The sequence below is a fragment of the Bubalus kerabau genome, chromosome 14 (genome assembly GCF_029407905.1).
Source record: "Bubalus kerabau isolate K-KA32 ecotype Philippines breed swamp buffalo chromosome 14, PCC_UOA_SB_1v2, whole genome shotgun sequence".
In the NCBI taxonomy this organism is placed as follows: Eukaryota; Metazoa; Chordata; class Mammalia; order Artiodactyla; family Bovidae; genus Bubalus; species Bubalus kerabau.
The window spans coordinates 17888819-17904269 of NC_073637.1; the positions used below are offsets into that span (position 1 = coordinate 17888819).

General features: G+C 42.2%; 1 protein-coding gene and 1 long non-coding RNA gene across 2 annotated transcripts in view; one reads left to right on the forward strand and one right to left on the reverse strand.

The window, feature by feature from the left end:
• LOC129626636 (uncharacterized) overlaps positions 1 to 12939 on the forward strand; it is a 77607-nt gene extending 64668 nt beyond the window's left edge. Inside the window, exon 3 of the long non-coding RNA XR_008702105.1 lies at positions 6449 to 12939. This is a non-coding gene — a long non-coding RNA (uncharacterized LOC129626636). The remainder of the gene's footprint in view (positions 1 to 6448) is intronic.
• The window catches only part of FER1L6 (fer-1 like family member 6), a 134411-nt gene that overhangs the window by 23985 nt on the left and 94975 nt on the right, over positions 1 to 15451 (reverse strand). Inside the window, exons 31-33 of the mRNA XM_055545883.1 lie at positions 9902 to 10029; positions 5245 to 5415; positions 2102 to 2262 (exon numbers count right to left, since the gene is read on the reverse strand). Of these exons, the coding sequence (XP_055401858.1) occupies positions 2102 to 2262; positions 5245 to 5415; positions 9902 to 10029 (460 nt within the window). The remainder of the gene's footprint in view (positions 1 to 2101; positions 2263 to 5244; positions 5416 to 9901; positions 10030 to 15451) is intronic.

A 15451-nucleotide genomic window follows, 5' to 3' on the forward strand; every position in this document is an offset into this window, starting at 1 on the left:
AGTGAAAGTTAAGAGAGTGAATCTATCTATGAAATAGAAATAGACTCACAGACCTAAAGATCAGACTTGTGATCTTGCCAAGTGATCTTTCCCCTTGCCAAGGGGGAGGGGGCTAAGGGGGATGGACTGGGAGTTTGGGTTTGGTAGATGCAAGCCCTTATGTTTAGAATAGGTCCTACTGTATAGCACAAGGGACTATAGCCAATCTTCCGGGATAAATTATAATGAAAAAGAATATTTAAAAAAATATATGTGTGTATAACTGAGGAAAAACTTTGCTGTATAGCAGAGACCTGGCTTTTCTTACCAACTTTGCTATATAGCAGAGACTGGCACAATGCTGTAAATCAATTATACATCAATTTTAAAAAATTAATTAAGAAAAAAAGTTAAGAGATTGGGAAATGAGATGGGTTGACCAGAGGACTCAGCACAGTCAGGGTCTTGGGAGTACAGGACTCCCTTCACCCCTTGAATCAGACTCCTTCAGTCTATGACTCACAAACTTGGCTTCAAGGGACAAGAGAGGGTACTTTTTCTGGAGACATAAAGCTATTTGCTAACACTATAGTGGGAGAGGGCCCAGGGGATCAGAGTGGTCCTAAACAAAGTGGTGAAATAGACATAACATGTGCTCAATGATGTCTTATGACTCTTCTCATTATTGCTTGAGATCTCCCACTCCTACCAGCACCTACTCAGGGAAAACGTTCTCTGACCTATCACTTTATTTTTAAAAAAGGTAATTCATGATAAAAACTATTGGTAGAAAAAATACTTGCCATATAAGACAAAAATTGTTGAAAGAATAAAATCTGCTTGACAAACCTTAGAATGGCCAAATTTGACATAGGAAAAGTTGAACCTGGTTTAACCAAAGAAATAAAAGGCTACCAAGAGAATCTTCCAACAACAATAATTATAGTCAGTAAAAGTCGATAGGGATGAACAAGTAATCGATGAATTAAATCTTTGTCATAACGTTTAATCAGTCAAGAACTTATCTTGATGAACATAATTTCAGGTTTTTGGTGGGCAAATAAATTGTTTAATCATGAAATGTAGAATAGTGACCAAGGGACTAAATTGGCTTAATAGAGTATATTGTGAAAAAGTATTTTTCTCACAGAAATTCATCTATATCGTTAATATACTAAACATCAATAACTCTGCATGAGGAAAACCTCTTAGAATTTCTTGGGACCAAAACAACAAGATAAAAAGAAATCTTGGCATTAAAGTGGTGGGATCGACAGAGTGTCGGAATACCCTGTAGCGTGTACGTAATTGGGCTTTTTGCATCAGAAGCACTGCACCATATATAGGTAATCTTTAAGCATCAAATGGATAGGTGTGATAGTACAGGCATTGTTTTATATCCTTAAAGGGGATTTTTTTTTTCTCATCCTAAATTTATGAAAGGCTTTCTGGGGTCTTCCTGATATGTTCTATGTTGCTCAAATGGAAAAAGCTATTTCTTGGTGTTGGAAAAGGAGAGTTGTTGGTGTAACACTTATGGGGATAATTTAAGTTGTGTCCAAGTATTTATTCTATATAATATTCATTTTAAGATATTGTCTATCTTCTGACACAAGAATTCTGCTTCTATGATATGTACTGTAGACTCATCAGAAATATGCAAAAATATGTGTAAGCAGGTTCATGGAAGCATTAAGTGACACCATAAAAATGGACACAATGGAAATGTCACAGCCATAAAATAGAAGATTATCAAAGATAGTTTCAGAGAACAGAGGAGAATTGTCATAATCTATTGGAAGTAGAAAAGGCAGAGTACAAAACTATATATATATATATATATGGCATATTAATGTACCATATACATAGCATATTTAAAATTATGTAAAAATGTGGCATATTGCATGCACACACACACCCCCACACACACTGTGAAGAAATATACCACCATGCACCATCATTATCTCTGAATTTGGGGATTACAAGTGATCTTCATCCTCCTCAGTACTTTTCCATGCATTAACTTTACAGTAGATGACCACTGCCTTCAGTCATCAACACCACTGAAAGCAGGCTTTTCAAAAGAAGAACCACTTCAGCAGGATACATTGTGGGGAGTTACCCGTGTCCTCCTCAGTAAAGGTTGTTTTTCCAGAAAAGACCTGGTTTCCTATCTGTATTTTCCCAGGGCGGAAGTAGGGGCCATCCAGCTTGCTGTCTTTGCAGAGCTTGGTGAGGATTTCGGTAGGTTTGGATGTGTCTCGCCAGGCATTGTATCCTTCTCTGAAAAGTGGACAAAGGACAGAGGGTGAGGTCCGGGCTTCCTCAGGAGCCGCCCCCCAAGATGTCTGTGAAAGGACCACCTAAGTATGACCTGTGTGGTGTCCTTTAGCTTTAACTTGACATTTCACATGCTTTGGGCTAGCGATTTTGTTGTTGTTTAATTTGTTTTCTCTCTTTTCTGGTCAATACCTCTGCATATGTGTGCTTGTATGAAAGGCAGAACTTTGGAATAGCTTGACAGAACATTTCTTTTCAGGTAGTTTCATATATATTTTTTAAAACAAATGCATCCTTTTAAAAAACTGAAGTGAATTGGCTATTTTAAAGTTGACCAATTTGGTGGGATTTAGTATAATGGCAACCTACTCCAGTGTTCTTGCCTGGAGAATCCCAAGGGATGGGGGAGCCTGGTGGGCTGCCATCCATGGGGCTGCACAGAGTCGGACACGACTCAAGCGACTTAGCAGCAGCAGTATATTCATAATGTTGTGCAACCACTACCTGTATCTAGTGCCAAAAAAATTCTTTCATCACCACAAAAGAAAACTCTCTACCCCTTAAGCAGTCACTCGTCATTCCCCGTGCCCAGGCTAGCCTTTGGCAATCAGCAGTGTGCTCTCTGTCTCTATGGATTTCTTTGCAGGTAGTTTTGGTTTAGTTTGTCCTGTCACTAGCAGGATAGCTATTTGGCTGCTACTTCTAAGAAGAAAGCCAAGCTCATTCTTCTACTTTCTCTGCTTCTTTCCTCCCTTCTCCTCCTCTTCCAGAATCATATTGTAAACTCACATCCCAGGCAGGAAGTCTTGAGGTGCTGTTTCTCTAATCAGTCATTTCCTAGTGGTGAGTTTCCAGATCTTTCCAACCCCTTCTTTCCTTAAAAACAAGCTATTTGGTTAAAAAAAAATCATTAACTTGTAATGAGATGCTCCCTAGGAACCATGACTGAGATAAGCTTGGATTTCTCTGCTCCCTGGGATGCAGGATTCATCAGAATTTAATCCATTTAAACATTGAAAGAAACAAAACACGGCTGTAAAACAGTTTTCCTACCTTGGTTCAGAAATATGAAGATCCTGAAGAAGATTCCAAGCCAGGCCCATACATAGACCTTCCCAGAAATAGGTGTTCTTGTCTATTTTTAAGACTTCAGTGAACAACTTACCTAACTAAACTATTTTGATACCTGGTAATTCCACTGTCAGGAAGTTCTGAACAGAAGACACACCACGTTTACGTGTGGCTTCCTTTACTGACTTCACAGTGCACACAGCTAATCATTCTCTGAATGGTACCCTCTCAGGTACTTGAGAATGATATAAGTACCCCAGAAGGCTTCTCCATTCACTGAAGTCCCCAGACTGAAATGGCATGCTCGGTTCAGAGAAGAACAGGCCAGCAGTAGAGACTTGCCTGAAAATCATTCCATGGAGGAAATAGATGCTTTGGACTATGTTAATGAGAGTCTAAATTGGTCCACCCCTTCTGGAGAGACATCTGGATGTTACTATTAAAAGTTTTTAAAGTGTGCATTCCTTTCAATGGAATAAATTCATATCGATGGATGAACACTGAATGAATTATCAGAAAGGTTTGCAATGGCTTTTGTGTGGTAATGCTCATAGCAGTAATATTTCTACTAGAATAAGGAAGAAAAATGTAAATGCCCTGAAATTCAAGAAGGGAAACTGGTTATATAATTGTACAATAAATTTATATAAGGGAATACCAGAGAGCTGTTAAAATAATGATTTTGAAGAATATTTAATATCATAGAATGCTTATGCTATAACGTATAAATGCAACAAGAAGCTTAGGAAATTGTATGGTTAGTATGAGTCCAATTCTGGGAGGAAATAACGTAGAAAAAGAGCTTCCCTGATGTCTCAACAGGTAAAGAAGATGCTCTCAAGGCAGGAGACAGGATACACAGGTTCGATCTCTGGGTTGGGAAGATACCCTGGAGCAGGAGGGCATGGCAACCCACTCCAGTATTCTTGCCTGGAAAATCCCATGGACTCAGGAGCCTGGTGGGCTACAGCCCAAAGGGTCGGAAAGAGTCAGACACAACTGAGCAACTATACATACATGCAGCATAGAAAAAATACTGAAAGGAAATACATACACACTCTTTAACGTAAGTTTTACCTATGAGTGAAATAATTTGAGCATCGTTTTGTACTTTCTGTATTTCCTAAATTTTCTACAAGGAATATATATTACTTTATATTCAAAAATATTTCTAAAATTACACCATGGAAGCCTAATGGATGTTTTTATATTTTCCTTTTTTTAATATATTCTTATAGCTGATATTTATAAGAATTTTCTCTTAAGATATCAAATAAGCCATACTTAAAAAAAGAGTAAACTCTGGGAGTTGGCGACGGACAGGGAGGCCGGGCGTGCTGCGGTTCATGGGGTCACAAAGAGTCAGACACGACTGAGCAACTGAACTGAACTGAACTGAAAAAAAGAAATCTAGTATACATTCTAAAATTAAGCAGAGCTCAAAAACCTTTTTAAAGAGAGACTTGGACCCACTTCTCCCTCATGTGTAAGATGGGAATAACATCTCAATGAGTTTTGAGGAGAACTGAATTAGATATACCATGTGAAGTGCATGGTATATTTTAAGTACTTGTGAGTGTTGGTTGTAATTAACTAGGATATTGGCATTTGTGTTATGTTAATCATTCTTCTAGCATCATTCCCCACTGAGAACTCAGTCCACCAGGCCTAGCTAATCAACTGAACAAATACAATTCAACTCTTGACTCGAAGAATCTGCCCTGGGTTCCAAATCAATATTGCCTCCCCAGCCCCGAATACCCTCAAGTGCAATGAGCAGTCTCCATGTCAGCAGTGAGCCCTGTTGACATGGAGCCCATCTGAGATATTAAAACTGAGTCTTAGGTGGTCTTCCCAGAGCCTGGGCTGCAGCCTCAGGGCACCAACAGAGACTCCACAGGAAGAGGAACTTACATCTCAAACTGACTCTGCAAGCCACAGATGGCTCGGTGTTTGCTGTAGAAGCGGTTCTCCAGGTCAATCCTGGTCTCACCAATGAGGTCGTCCGTCCCAATCAAGTCATGGTCGTAGATCAGCACGGAGAGCAAGGACTCCTTTGGGAACGTGGCCTGGATCTCAAATGACCTGCCGTCCAAGCAGAGGCTTTAGGAATCAACAGCATTTGGTGCTGCAGAGAACTTTTTCCTGTTTCACTTTTAGCTTGCCTACAGTCCATTGTTGCTGTTCACTCACTAAGTCATGTCCAGCTCTTTGTGACTCCATGGACTGCAGCACGCCAGGCTCCCCTGTCCCTCACTATCTCCTGGAGCCTGCTCAAACTCATATCCATTGAGTCGGTGATGCTATCCAACCATCTCATCCTCTGCTGCCCTCTTCTCCTCCTGCCTTCAATCTTTCCCAGCATCAGGGTCTTTTCCATTGCGTTGGCTCTTTGCATCAAGTGGTTAAGTATAGGCCTACATTCCGTAGGAACTCACTAAACACTGAGAAACCCAATTACTACTTAATGGATATTTATGTAGCTTAATTTTTCATTGAGATGCAAACAATTTCCAGCCCTTTTGTCAATTTCCAGCAGCCAATCATCTACTCTCTCATGGGTCACATGTTATAGTCTCAACTAGGGTGACAGCAAGAGGAAGAGCAAAGTCCTTAGATTTTGGTCTCAAACAGGACTGATTTCTAATCTTGATTTTGAATCAGCTACTTCCTGGTTGTAAAACATTGGGAAAGTTATTTCAACTCTTTTGGGCTCTTTACATGTACACGAGGATAAATACGTCTTCTTTATAATATAGCATAGTGGTTAAATGGGATCTTGTTTATACAAAGCACAGATTTTACTTCCAGGCATTCAACTGGTGCCCAATAAACTGCCATTTCCTCTCCCCTCCATTGTGGATTCATCAGGGAATATCAGCTGCGTTTATTTGAGATGAAAATCCTACTGACAATGGAAAACCATGAAAACATAGACGTGCAGGACTGGGATGTATCTATACAAGATTCTGAGCCCCTTGTGAACAGAGAGACTTGCCCTCCTCATCTCTGCATTGTTGGAGCCTGTACTTCAGCTGCAGAAAGCAGACACAATAAATGTTTCTTTGAATTGTGCAGGATCTCAGAAATCATCATATCCAATCTCTTCCTTTTACAGCTAAGGAAACTGAAGTCCAGAGAACACAGGGGACTGGCCTAAGATCACAGATCATGTCAAACTAAGATAAGTATCAGTTTCCTTCTAATTCCATGCTCCTTCCACAATCCCACCCCAATGCAGTGTTGAGAGGAATAGGCATGATGTCGGATTTCTTGTAACAATGCGTTATCTGTTCTACTGAGCATTAGAGAAGGTAATTAAGAATTAAATTGGGAATGTAGGCCTGCATTTTAGGCAAATGTGTTCTTAAAACACCAGTGTTTCTCCAGCTGTTCCTGACTCTGCTCTGGGACAACACGGGGAGGGCTGATCTGGGAGCAAGGGACAGAGAGGAGGCTGGGAGGAGAGGAGACTAGAGGGCCCATTATTTCCTAGTTGTCCTCAGGCCTTCTGGGCTGTGGCCTTCAAGGTCAGGCCCACTTAGCCCGACTCTCACTCTCCAGAGTGGTGGGGAGAGCAATCACAGCATAGCCCAGAGCCAATTAACCCTCCCCAGAGAGAAAAATGCAGAGATGCTGGACAGCTCCTTGCCTGTAACTGACTGAGGCAGCCCTAGCAGGCCAGGAATACAGCTGTGCAGAAAATGAGTTCATTTCTTCCACCTGAAGTCATAGTATTGCCTCCCTGGGTTTCCAAGATTTGTATTTAAAGCAGTAATGGATATTCTAGAGGCATATCACCAGAAAGCCCCCAGCCACCTCTAGGCTTGGCCATCACCAAGCTGCTGCCACCAAGGAAAGACTTATTAAGTGTTTAACTGCCCCTGGCAACCATGACAGAGGACAGAGGGCTCAAATGCTTGATCCGTCTTTCAGGATGGTGTGCTGTGCGCTCCCTGGTTCACCTCTCCTGAATTTTCATTAGTGCTGTCCTTAGGAAAACTACCAAAAGCAGCTTGCCATGACTGGATCTCCAGTCACTTAGGGGGAAAATCAGACTTATACGAACGTGGGTGTCAATGTGATATGACCTCTGGATACAACGTTGGTGTGAGAAAAGAGAATGCATCACGAAATGGGTAAAACCTGAGTCTTATAGAAACATTCAGTACTGTGAACCTTTGGAGAAAAGATGTCCCATTGTTTCTTTGTCCAATCATTACTTCTTTTTTGATTCATTTGTTCATTTGACATTTATGAGACATCATAATATGTGTCATGTGTATCAGGCACTGTGGTTACTAAGAAAATGAGGAACCTCCAACTCTTCAGATGTGTACACCCTCAGGATAATGGGGTTCCCTGAAATCCCACTGAAAAATTACTGAAGGATTGTTTCCCCATTGTATATTCATTCGTTTATTCTATAATTCTGCAGATACTCAAAGAGCATCTGCTCTGTGCTATGCCCTGTCTGAGGTACTAGGGTTACAGCAAGGTACAGGGTACAGGGTACTTGATCAAGTCCCCATTGCAATGGAGCTCACATTCTAGTGGGGAGATGGGAAACAACCATAAACACACAATAAACACACCAATTCATGCTAGAGGTTATGAAGAAAACTAAGGCAGGTCTGGGCCTGGGCATCAGGGGAGGAGCCTGTGACATCCTCTTATAAAGGTCTCAAAGAGGGGTTCCCCAGACCCCAGTCCAGGCACAAGAGCCCTCCATGGCCCCTGCTAGAATTTTTCAAGACTGAGCCAGCAGTATCTTTCCCTGAGTAACAATTAAATACACATCCAACAAAGCATCCACACCTGGAAGGCTTCTGGAAGAGGCTCTGAAGTGCCAGAGGTAGGAAGGAATATCCCAGCAGCCTCTCTTTTGTTTACCATGGTCATAAGTGGAGGTTATAAAACCAGTCTAATTCATGGCACTATGGAGAGAGCAGCTCATAAAAAGTGACTACAAAGCACTTGGCAAAAAGAAGTGTTGGTTACATAAACGGCAGGTAATGATAAAAGTCATCTCCGGATCAGGGAAGCAAGGGTACATTTCCTTAGCACATCCTTTTAATCATTCTCTTTAATTGGAACAAGCAAGATCGTTTATTGTCTTATTTCCTGGGGAACAATAACATGTACAGGAGGCCTGGCATGCTGCGGTTCACGGGGTCGCAAAGAGTCGGACACAACTGAGCGACTGAACTGAACTGAATCACATGTAAGAGGCTGGTTCTGATCAAATGTCAGAAGTTCCAAAGCAACCACAATTGTGTAAATGAATTTAAATGAGGTGGATAGAGATTTCATCCCATGGTCCTTGGGACTCTGGGGAAAAAGAAATTAGATATACTTAAGATGTGTACATTGCTAAAATGATTATCGAGGTGGAGAGGAAGGAAACTAATACGTTTTGAGTAGCTACTATGCAATGTCATAGACAGTGCTGGGTGCTTGTCATACTTAATCTTCTGAAGGCGTACGAGGGTCATGTCACTGTTATTGCTACAGATCAGAGAGGTTAAGCCATCTGCATGATGTGGCAAAGTGAAACCCGGGTGTGCTTGACTCCAGAGTTAATGGCAGTCAGGCTCACAAACACAACCCTTTTAGAAGATAAATGGGGTGATAAGGTTGCTGAAGGGCTTCCCTGGTGGCTAAGCCGGTAAAGAATCCACCTGCAATGTGGGAGACCTAGGTTCGATCCATGGGTTGGGAAGATCCCGTGGAGAAAGCAAAGGCTACTCACTCCAGTATTCTGGGGGAGGGTTGCTGAGAACTGGAGAATCCCTGGCTCACCTAAAATATGCAAATGCAATGTCTTGTAAACACTTTGCAGGAACACTGGGGGTGCAATTCAACTTTTTGCCTGCAGCGTGCTACATGCTACATCACTTCAGTCCTGTCCGACTCTTTGCAACCCTATGGACTATAGCCCACCAGGCTCCTCTGTCCATGGGATTCTCCAGGCAAGAATACTGGGGTGGGTTGCCTTGCCCTCCTCCAGAGGATCTTCCCAACCTAGGGATTGAACTCGCGTCTCTTACACGTATCTCATTTGCAGGCAGGTTCTTTACCACTAGTGCCACTTGGGAAGCCCTAATGAACTGCAAAATGATACGATGCAAAAATCCCTTTGGTAACAGACAAAGACTAAACATCTGGCTCCTTCTCTTCTACTTATGAGTGGTGTGAACTAGAACAAGTTTCTAAACCTCTCTGGGCCTCGATTATCTGGTCTGTAAAAATGGACTCTCTCCAAGGCAGGAGGGGGAACCTTATGACTGTTCAAGGGGCCTCTTACATTTGAGATCTGGGAAAATCATTATTGGAAAACCATGGGCGTGAAGATCATGCACAACCAAACTGCTAAAAAGACCAAGGAAAGAATCCGGCCCTTCCCCATGAATATTGGCTTGATTGGCTGTTACCATGAGCAGGAGGCAGCATTTAATCTGCACCGTGTACTCAGACCCACACAGCTCTACACACCAACCCCCTCCTCAAAGAAACCCCACAGGAGCAAACACAGAGAGGACGGTGTAATGAGACTCGGATGGCCACTGACCTTCCAAATACTGGGTTCAGCTGTTTAGGGATGTATTTGTCCCGGTCTTTGATTTCAGTTTTGCCAAGCTTGATCACAATGTAGGGATCCGATTTGCCATCTGGATCAGCTGGACTAAGATTAAATGCCTGGAGAAGAGGAAAAAAAAATCCTTCAGTCCAGTGGTTCTCAACACTGGGCACAGGGACCGTCTGGGAATTTTAAAAAATACTGATGCCTGAATTCTATCCTAAAGAATTGATGCTTTTGAACTGTGGTGTTGGAGAAGACTCTTGAGAGTCCCTTGGACTGCAAGGAGATCCAACCAGTCCATCCTAAAGGAAATCAGTCCTGAATATTCACTGGAAGGACTGATGCTGAAGCTGAAACTCCAATACTTTGGCCACCTGATGTGAAGAACTGACTCATTTGAAAAGACTCTGATGTTGGAAAAGATTGAGGGCAGGAGGAGAAGGGGACAACAGAGGATGAGATGATTGGATGGCATCACTGACTCAATGGACACGAATTTGAGTAAACTCCAGGAGTTGGTGATGGACAGGGAGGCCTGGCATGCTGCAGTCCATGGGGTCGCAAAGAGTCGGACATGACTAAGTGACTGAACTGAACTGAGTTCTATCCCCAGATATTTAATTGTTCCTGGACTTTGTGATTTTTTTAGACGCTTTCTAGATGATTCAGCCAAGTTTAAAAACCACTGTTTTAGCCTTTCCACTCGGCTGTTAAAAGTTACCAGCTTTGCTCAAGTCCTGCTTTCTCTGGAGTTGTCTCCCCAGTGGGAAGCACTGGTTGGGACAAAGTAAAGAGGAACCTGCTGGACGAGGAGGCAAAAAGCATGAATCTGAGTTCCAGTTCTAAGTAGTCATGTGATCTTGGACAAAACAAGTCATCTCTTTGAGATTCATCTGTAATATTATGGGCTACACATAAAAGCTTCTCCTAAAACCAGTTGGCTTTGAAATGCATGAGCCCATCAGTCTTGCATTGAGTGCTGGTCAGCTAAGTAACAATCCATTTCCATCAGGGAGGACCAGGGTAGGGAGATGGTGAGGAAAGATATGGAAAAGATGGAGAAAGTGCAGAGTTGAGAGCTGGATAAGAAACAGTCTTATTTTTAGAACTCTATCCTACAGACAGAAAGGCATAAGCACACAAAGCTATATTTTCAAGGTTGTTCATTAGAATATCGTTTAATAACTAAAAATTGTGAACAACTTACATGTCAATTACTTTGGAAGAAAATTCAAAATTGGCCCTTTCCCATTTACTCTCATCACATCGCCAAATTAATTTTTGTTGAAGTATAGTTGATTACATCACCAATTTTAATTCTTTATGTGGCAGTTATCTCTAACATTTATCTTGCTTATTTATCTGTCTGTGGTTATTTTTATACCCTCCTAATCCTCATATCATCTCCAACTAGTTATTATCTCCATGAGAGCAAGAGAGTACTATCTGTCTTGTTCATTACATTATCTCCAGGACTTAAGATAGGGTCTTCCCAATTTTGATGAGTGAATGAATGAATGGATACTATGTTAATTCAGTAAAACACTAGGTGGTTACTAAGAGGAATGAAAAAGACCTGTATGAAGCGATCTAGAAAAATGTCCAAGGTACATTACTAACGAAAGAAAGAAAATAGAAGATCAACATGTAATGCATGAAGTGGGGCTCCATTAAATATATATCTGGATGTAGTTGTAGACAAGTGTAAATAGAGATGTGTTTGCATAAAAAGAGTATATATACATAAGAAGGGTAAGCTATTTCTGGGGATGGAATTGCAGAATTGAGGGGATTTTATTTCTTTCTCCATGCAACTTTTAAGTAGTATAATTTTTTACTTCTTTGGTATTTTTATCAAATTTAGAGATTTCAAGATTTCAATTAGTTAATTAAATCAGTGTGAGAAAGCAAACCACACATAATCACTGTTACTAGAAATGTCAAGGAAAAACATTGGCTGTCCACAGTCTATCCTAAACCCTAAAACTCAGGGCTGATACTCTCTGACTCTTCATTTGTTCAAGACCTGCCTGTGTTCAAGTTTCAGTCCCAGTCCTCCTTCCTCCATGCTGTTTCCTGAGCAGGAACCTGATCTGCATTCTAGAGGGTGCTGCTGCTGCTGCTGCTGCTAAGTTGCTTCAGTCGTGTCCGACTCTGTGGGACCCCATAGACGGCAGCCCACTAGGCTCCCCCGTCCCTGGGATTCTCCAGGCAAGAACACTGGAGTGGGTTGCCATTTCCTTCTCCAATGCATGAAAGTGAAAAGTGAAAGGGAAGTCGCTCAGTCGTGTCCGACTCTAGCAACCCCATGGACTGCAGCCTACCAGGCTCCTCCGTCCATGGGATTTTCCAGGCAAGAGTACTGGAGTGGGGTGCCATTGCCTATTCTAGAGGGTACCTGTATATAAATATAGATATATGCATACACATATACACGTACGTATGTATAAATATAAAAGTGTGCTGCAGGTATTTGCTAAATGAATACACAAATCATAATCCTTCTCTAGTCTCTCCTTCCTCCTATACAGATCCTATGTTCTATTTGATTCATGAAAAAGATGGCAGGGTTTTCTGTAGGGAGGAAAAATAGGTGTGGGCAATAAGGTTTGAAAATGCTGTTAAAGAATCAAGCTGTTAAATCAGTTTCTTTGCTTCTGGAATTCTCAGAGCATTCAGCATGCTAATAGCTTTATGTATCTCAGGGGTTGGACAAGGGAAAGAATTATTATACGCACAACATTTCCTCAAATTTATTTGAACACATGGTCTATTTCCTGAGGAATGCACATTAATTATCTCTCCCAAGACATGAGTGATCTCTTGAACAAAATTTTGAGATTTATCTAAATTCTCCTGTGGCTGAGTGTTTAATATAGACCACTGGCATTGCCAGTAACACTTTACAAGTACTTCTCATTGTTCCAACTAGATTGTGACTTCCTTGAAGGCAAGAACTGTTTTGGTTTTTTTCCCATCACAACATCCTTAGTGATTAGAACATGCCTTGCACGTGGTGGTCATGGTGATGATGGTATTGCTACTAACAATGAGGGGAGCATGAGAACTGCAAGCTGGAAAGGGGACATTTCATTCTACCTTAGCATTAAAGAATAATTCATCTTTGTTTTATGTTTCATTTCAGTTTCTTAAAAATATTTTATGCAATGTAATCAAAAAGTTAATACACAATAATATGGCTATAAATCAACTTCAAGGTCAAAATACAAACACATGAACCACGAAAGTCGAGCACATGGTCACTTTGATCAAGCAGCAAATTTGGCCCCAAGCTTCCTGGCAATCGGGCTAAGAAGTTTCACAATGAAAGATCAGTGCCCCACTGTCAGAAAGGAAGCCTAGGGCAGATAATAGTTTTCTTGGGAATATACTGGAAATGAAATGTCTGCCTGCAGCAGAGCAGAGGCATAGCTGGGTGGGAGCGGGAGGCTTGAGCAGCGGCGGCTGCCCTGTTCTGCCCTGGCTCTTTTCACTGGCTGGCTTGCCTGGGAGCGGCCTGCTTCAGTGCTGCTTGGTTCTCTGCTCAGCTAGCAGCTAACCACAGAGAGCAAACAGAGCTACACACAGTGGTCCTGGCAGCTTGGGAATATTTTCGCTGAGTGAAAACCCAGTAAATGTCCATGTTGCCAAGCAAACTCTATTGTTCTTTAGTCGCTAAGTCACATCCATGGACTGCAACCCACCAGGTTCCTCTGTCCGTGGGATTTCCCAGGCAAGAATACTGGAGTAGGTTGCCATTTCCTTCTCCAGGGGATTTTCCCAAACCATGGACTGAACCCGCGTCATCTGCATTGCAGGTAGATCCTTTACCTGTTGAGCCGTTAGGGAAGCCCAACCAAACTTTATACCCCTTATTAAGAACTGCGTTATGTTTTCTGAAAATTCCTGTGTCAAAGCTGTAACCCTCGATGTGGTTGTATTTGGAGACAGGGCTTTTAGGGAGCTAATTAAGGTTAAACGAGGTCCCAAGCCAGGCTTCAGCAATACGTGAACCGTGAACTTCCAGATGTTCAAGCTGGTTTTAAAAAAGGCAGAGGAACCAGAGATCAAATGGCCAACATCCGCTGGATCATCAAAAAAACAAGAGAGTTCCAGGAAAACATCTATTTCTGCTTTATTGACTATGCCAAAGCCTTTGACTGTGTGGATCACAATAAACTGTGGAAAATTCTGAAAGAGATGGGAATACCAGACCACCTGACCTGCCTCTTGAGAAATCTGTATGCAGGTCAGGAAGCAACAGTTAGAACTGGACATGAAACAACAGACTGGTTCCAAATAGGAAAAGGAGCACATCAAGGCTGTATATTGTCACCCTGCTTATTTAACTTATATGCAGAGTACATCATGAGAAACGCTGGACTGGAAGAAACACAAGCTGGAATCAAGATTGCCGGGAGAAATATCAATACCCTCAGATATGCAGATGACACCACCCTTATGGCAGAAAGTGAAGAGGAACTAAAAAGCCTCTTGATGAAAGTGAAAGTGGGGAGTGAAAAAGTTGGCTTAGAGCTCAACATTCAGAAAATGAAGATCATGGCATCCGGTCCCATCACTTCATGGCAAATAGATGGGGAAACAGTGGAAACAGTGTCAGACTTTATTTTTTGGGGCTCCAAAATCACTGCAGATGGTGACTGCAGCCATGAAATTAAAGGACACTTACTCCTTGGAAGGAAAGTTATGACCAACCTAGATAGCATATTGAAAAGCAGAGACATTACTTTGCCAACAAAGGTCCATCTAGTCAAGGCTATGGTTTTTCCAGTGGTCATGTATGGATGTGAGAGTTGGACTGTGAAGAAGGCTGAGTGCCAAAGAATTGATGCTTTTGAACTGTGGTGTTGGAGAAGACTCTTGAGAGTCCCTTGGACTGCAAGCAGATCCAACCAGTCCATTCTGAAGGAGATCAGCCCTGGGATTTCTTTGGAGGGAATGATGCTAAAGCTGAAACTCCAGTACTTTGGCCACCTCATGCGAAGAGTTGACTCATTGGAAAAGACTCTGATGCTGGGAGGGATTGGGGGAAGGAGGAGAAGGGGACGACAGAGGATGAGATGGCTGGATGGCATCATTGACTCGATGGATGTGAGTCTGAGTGAACTCTGGGAGTTGGTGATGGACAGGGAGGCCTGGTGTGCTGCGGTTCATGGGGTCACAAAGAGTCAGACACAACTGAGCGACTGAACTGAACTGAATTAAGGGTGATGTCCTAAACTGATAGAACCAGTGACCTTACAAGAAGAGGAAGACAACGTATCTCCTCTCCTCTCTCTGTCTCTCTCCTTCGGTGTGTGTGTGTGTCTCTTTCTCCCTCACAAACACATACACACACACACACACACACACACACACACACACACAACACACACACAAAGGAAAGGCTTGTGAGGACACAGCCAGAGGGTAGCCATCTACAAGCCAGGAAGATGCATCTCACCAGAAACCAGCTCTGGTGGCACCTTGATCATGGACCTCCAGCTTCCAGAACTGGAGAAAAGGAATGCTGTTTAT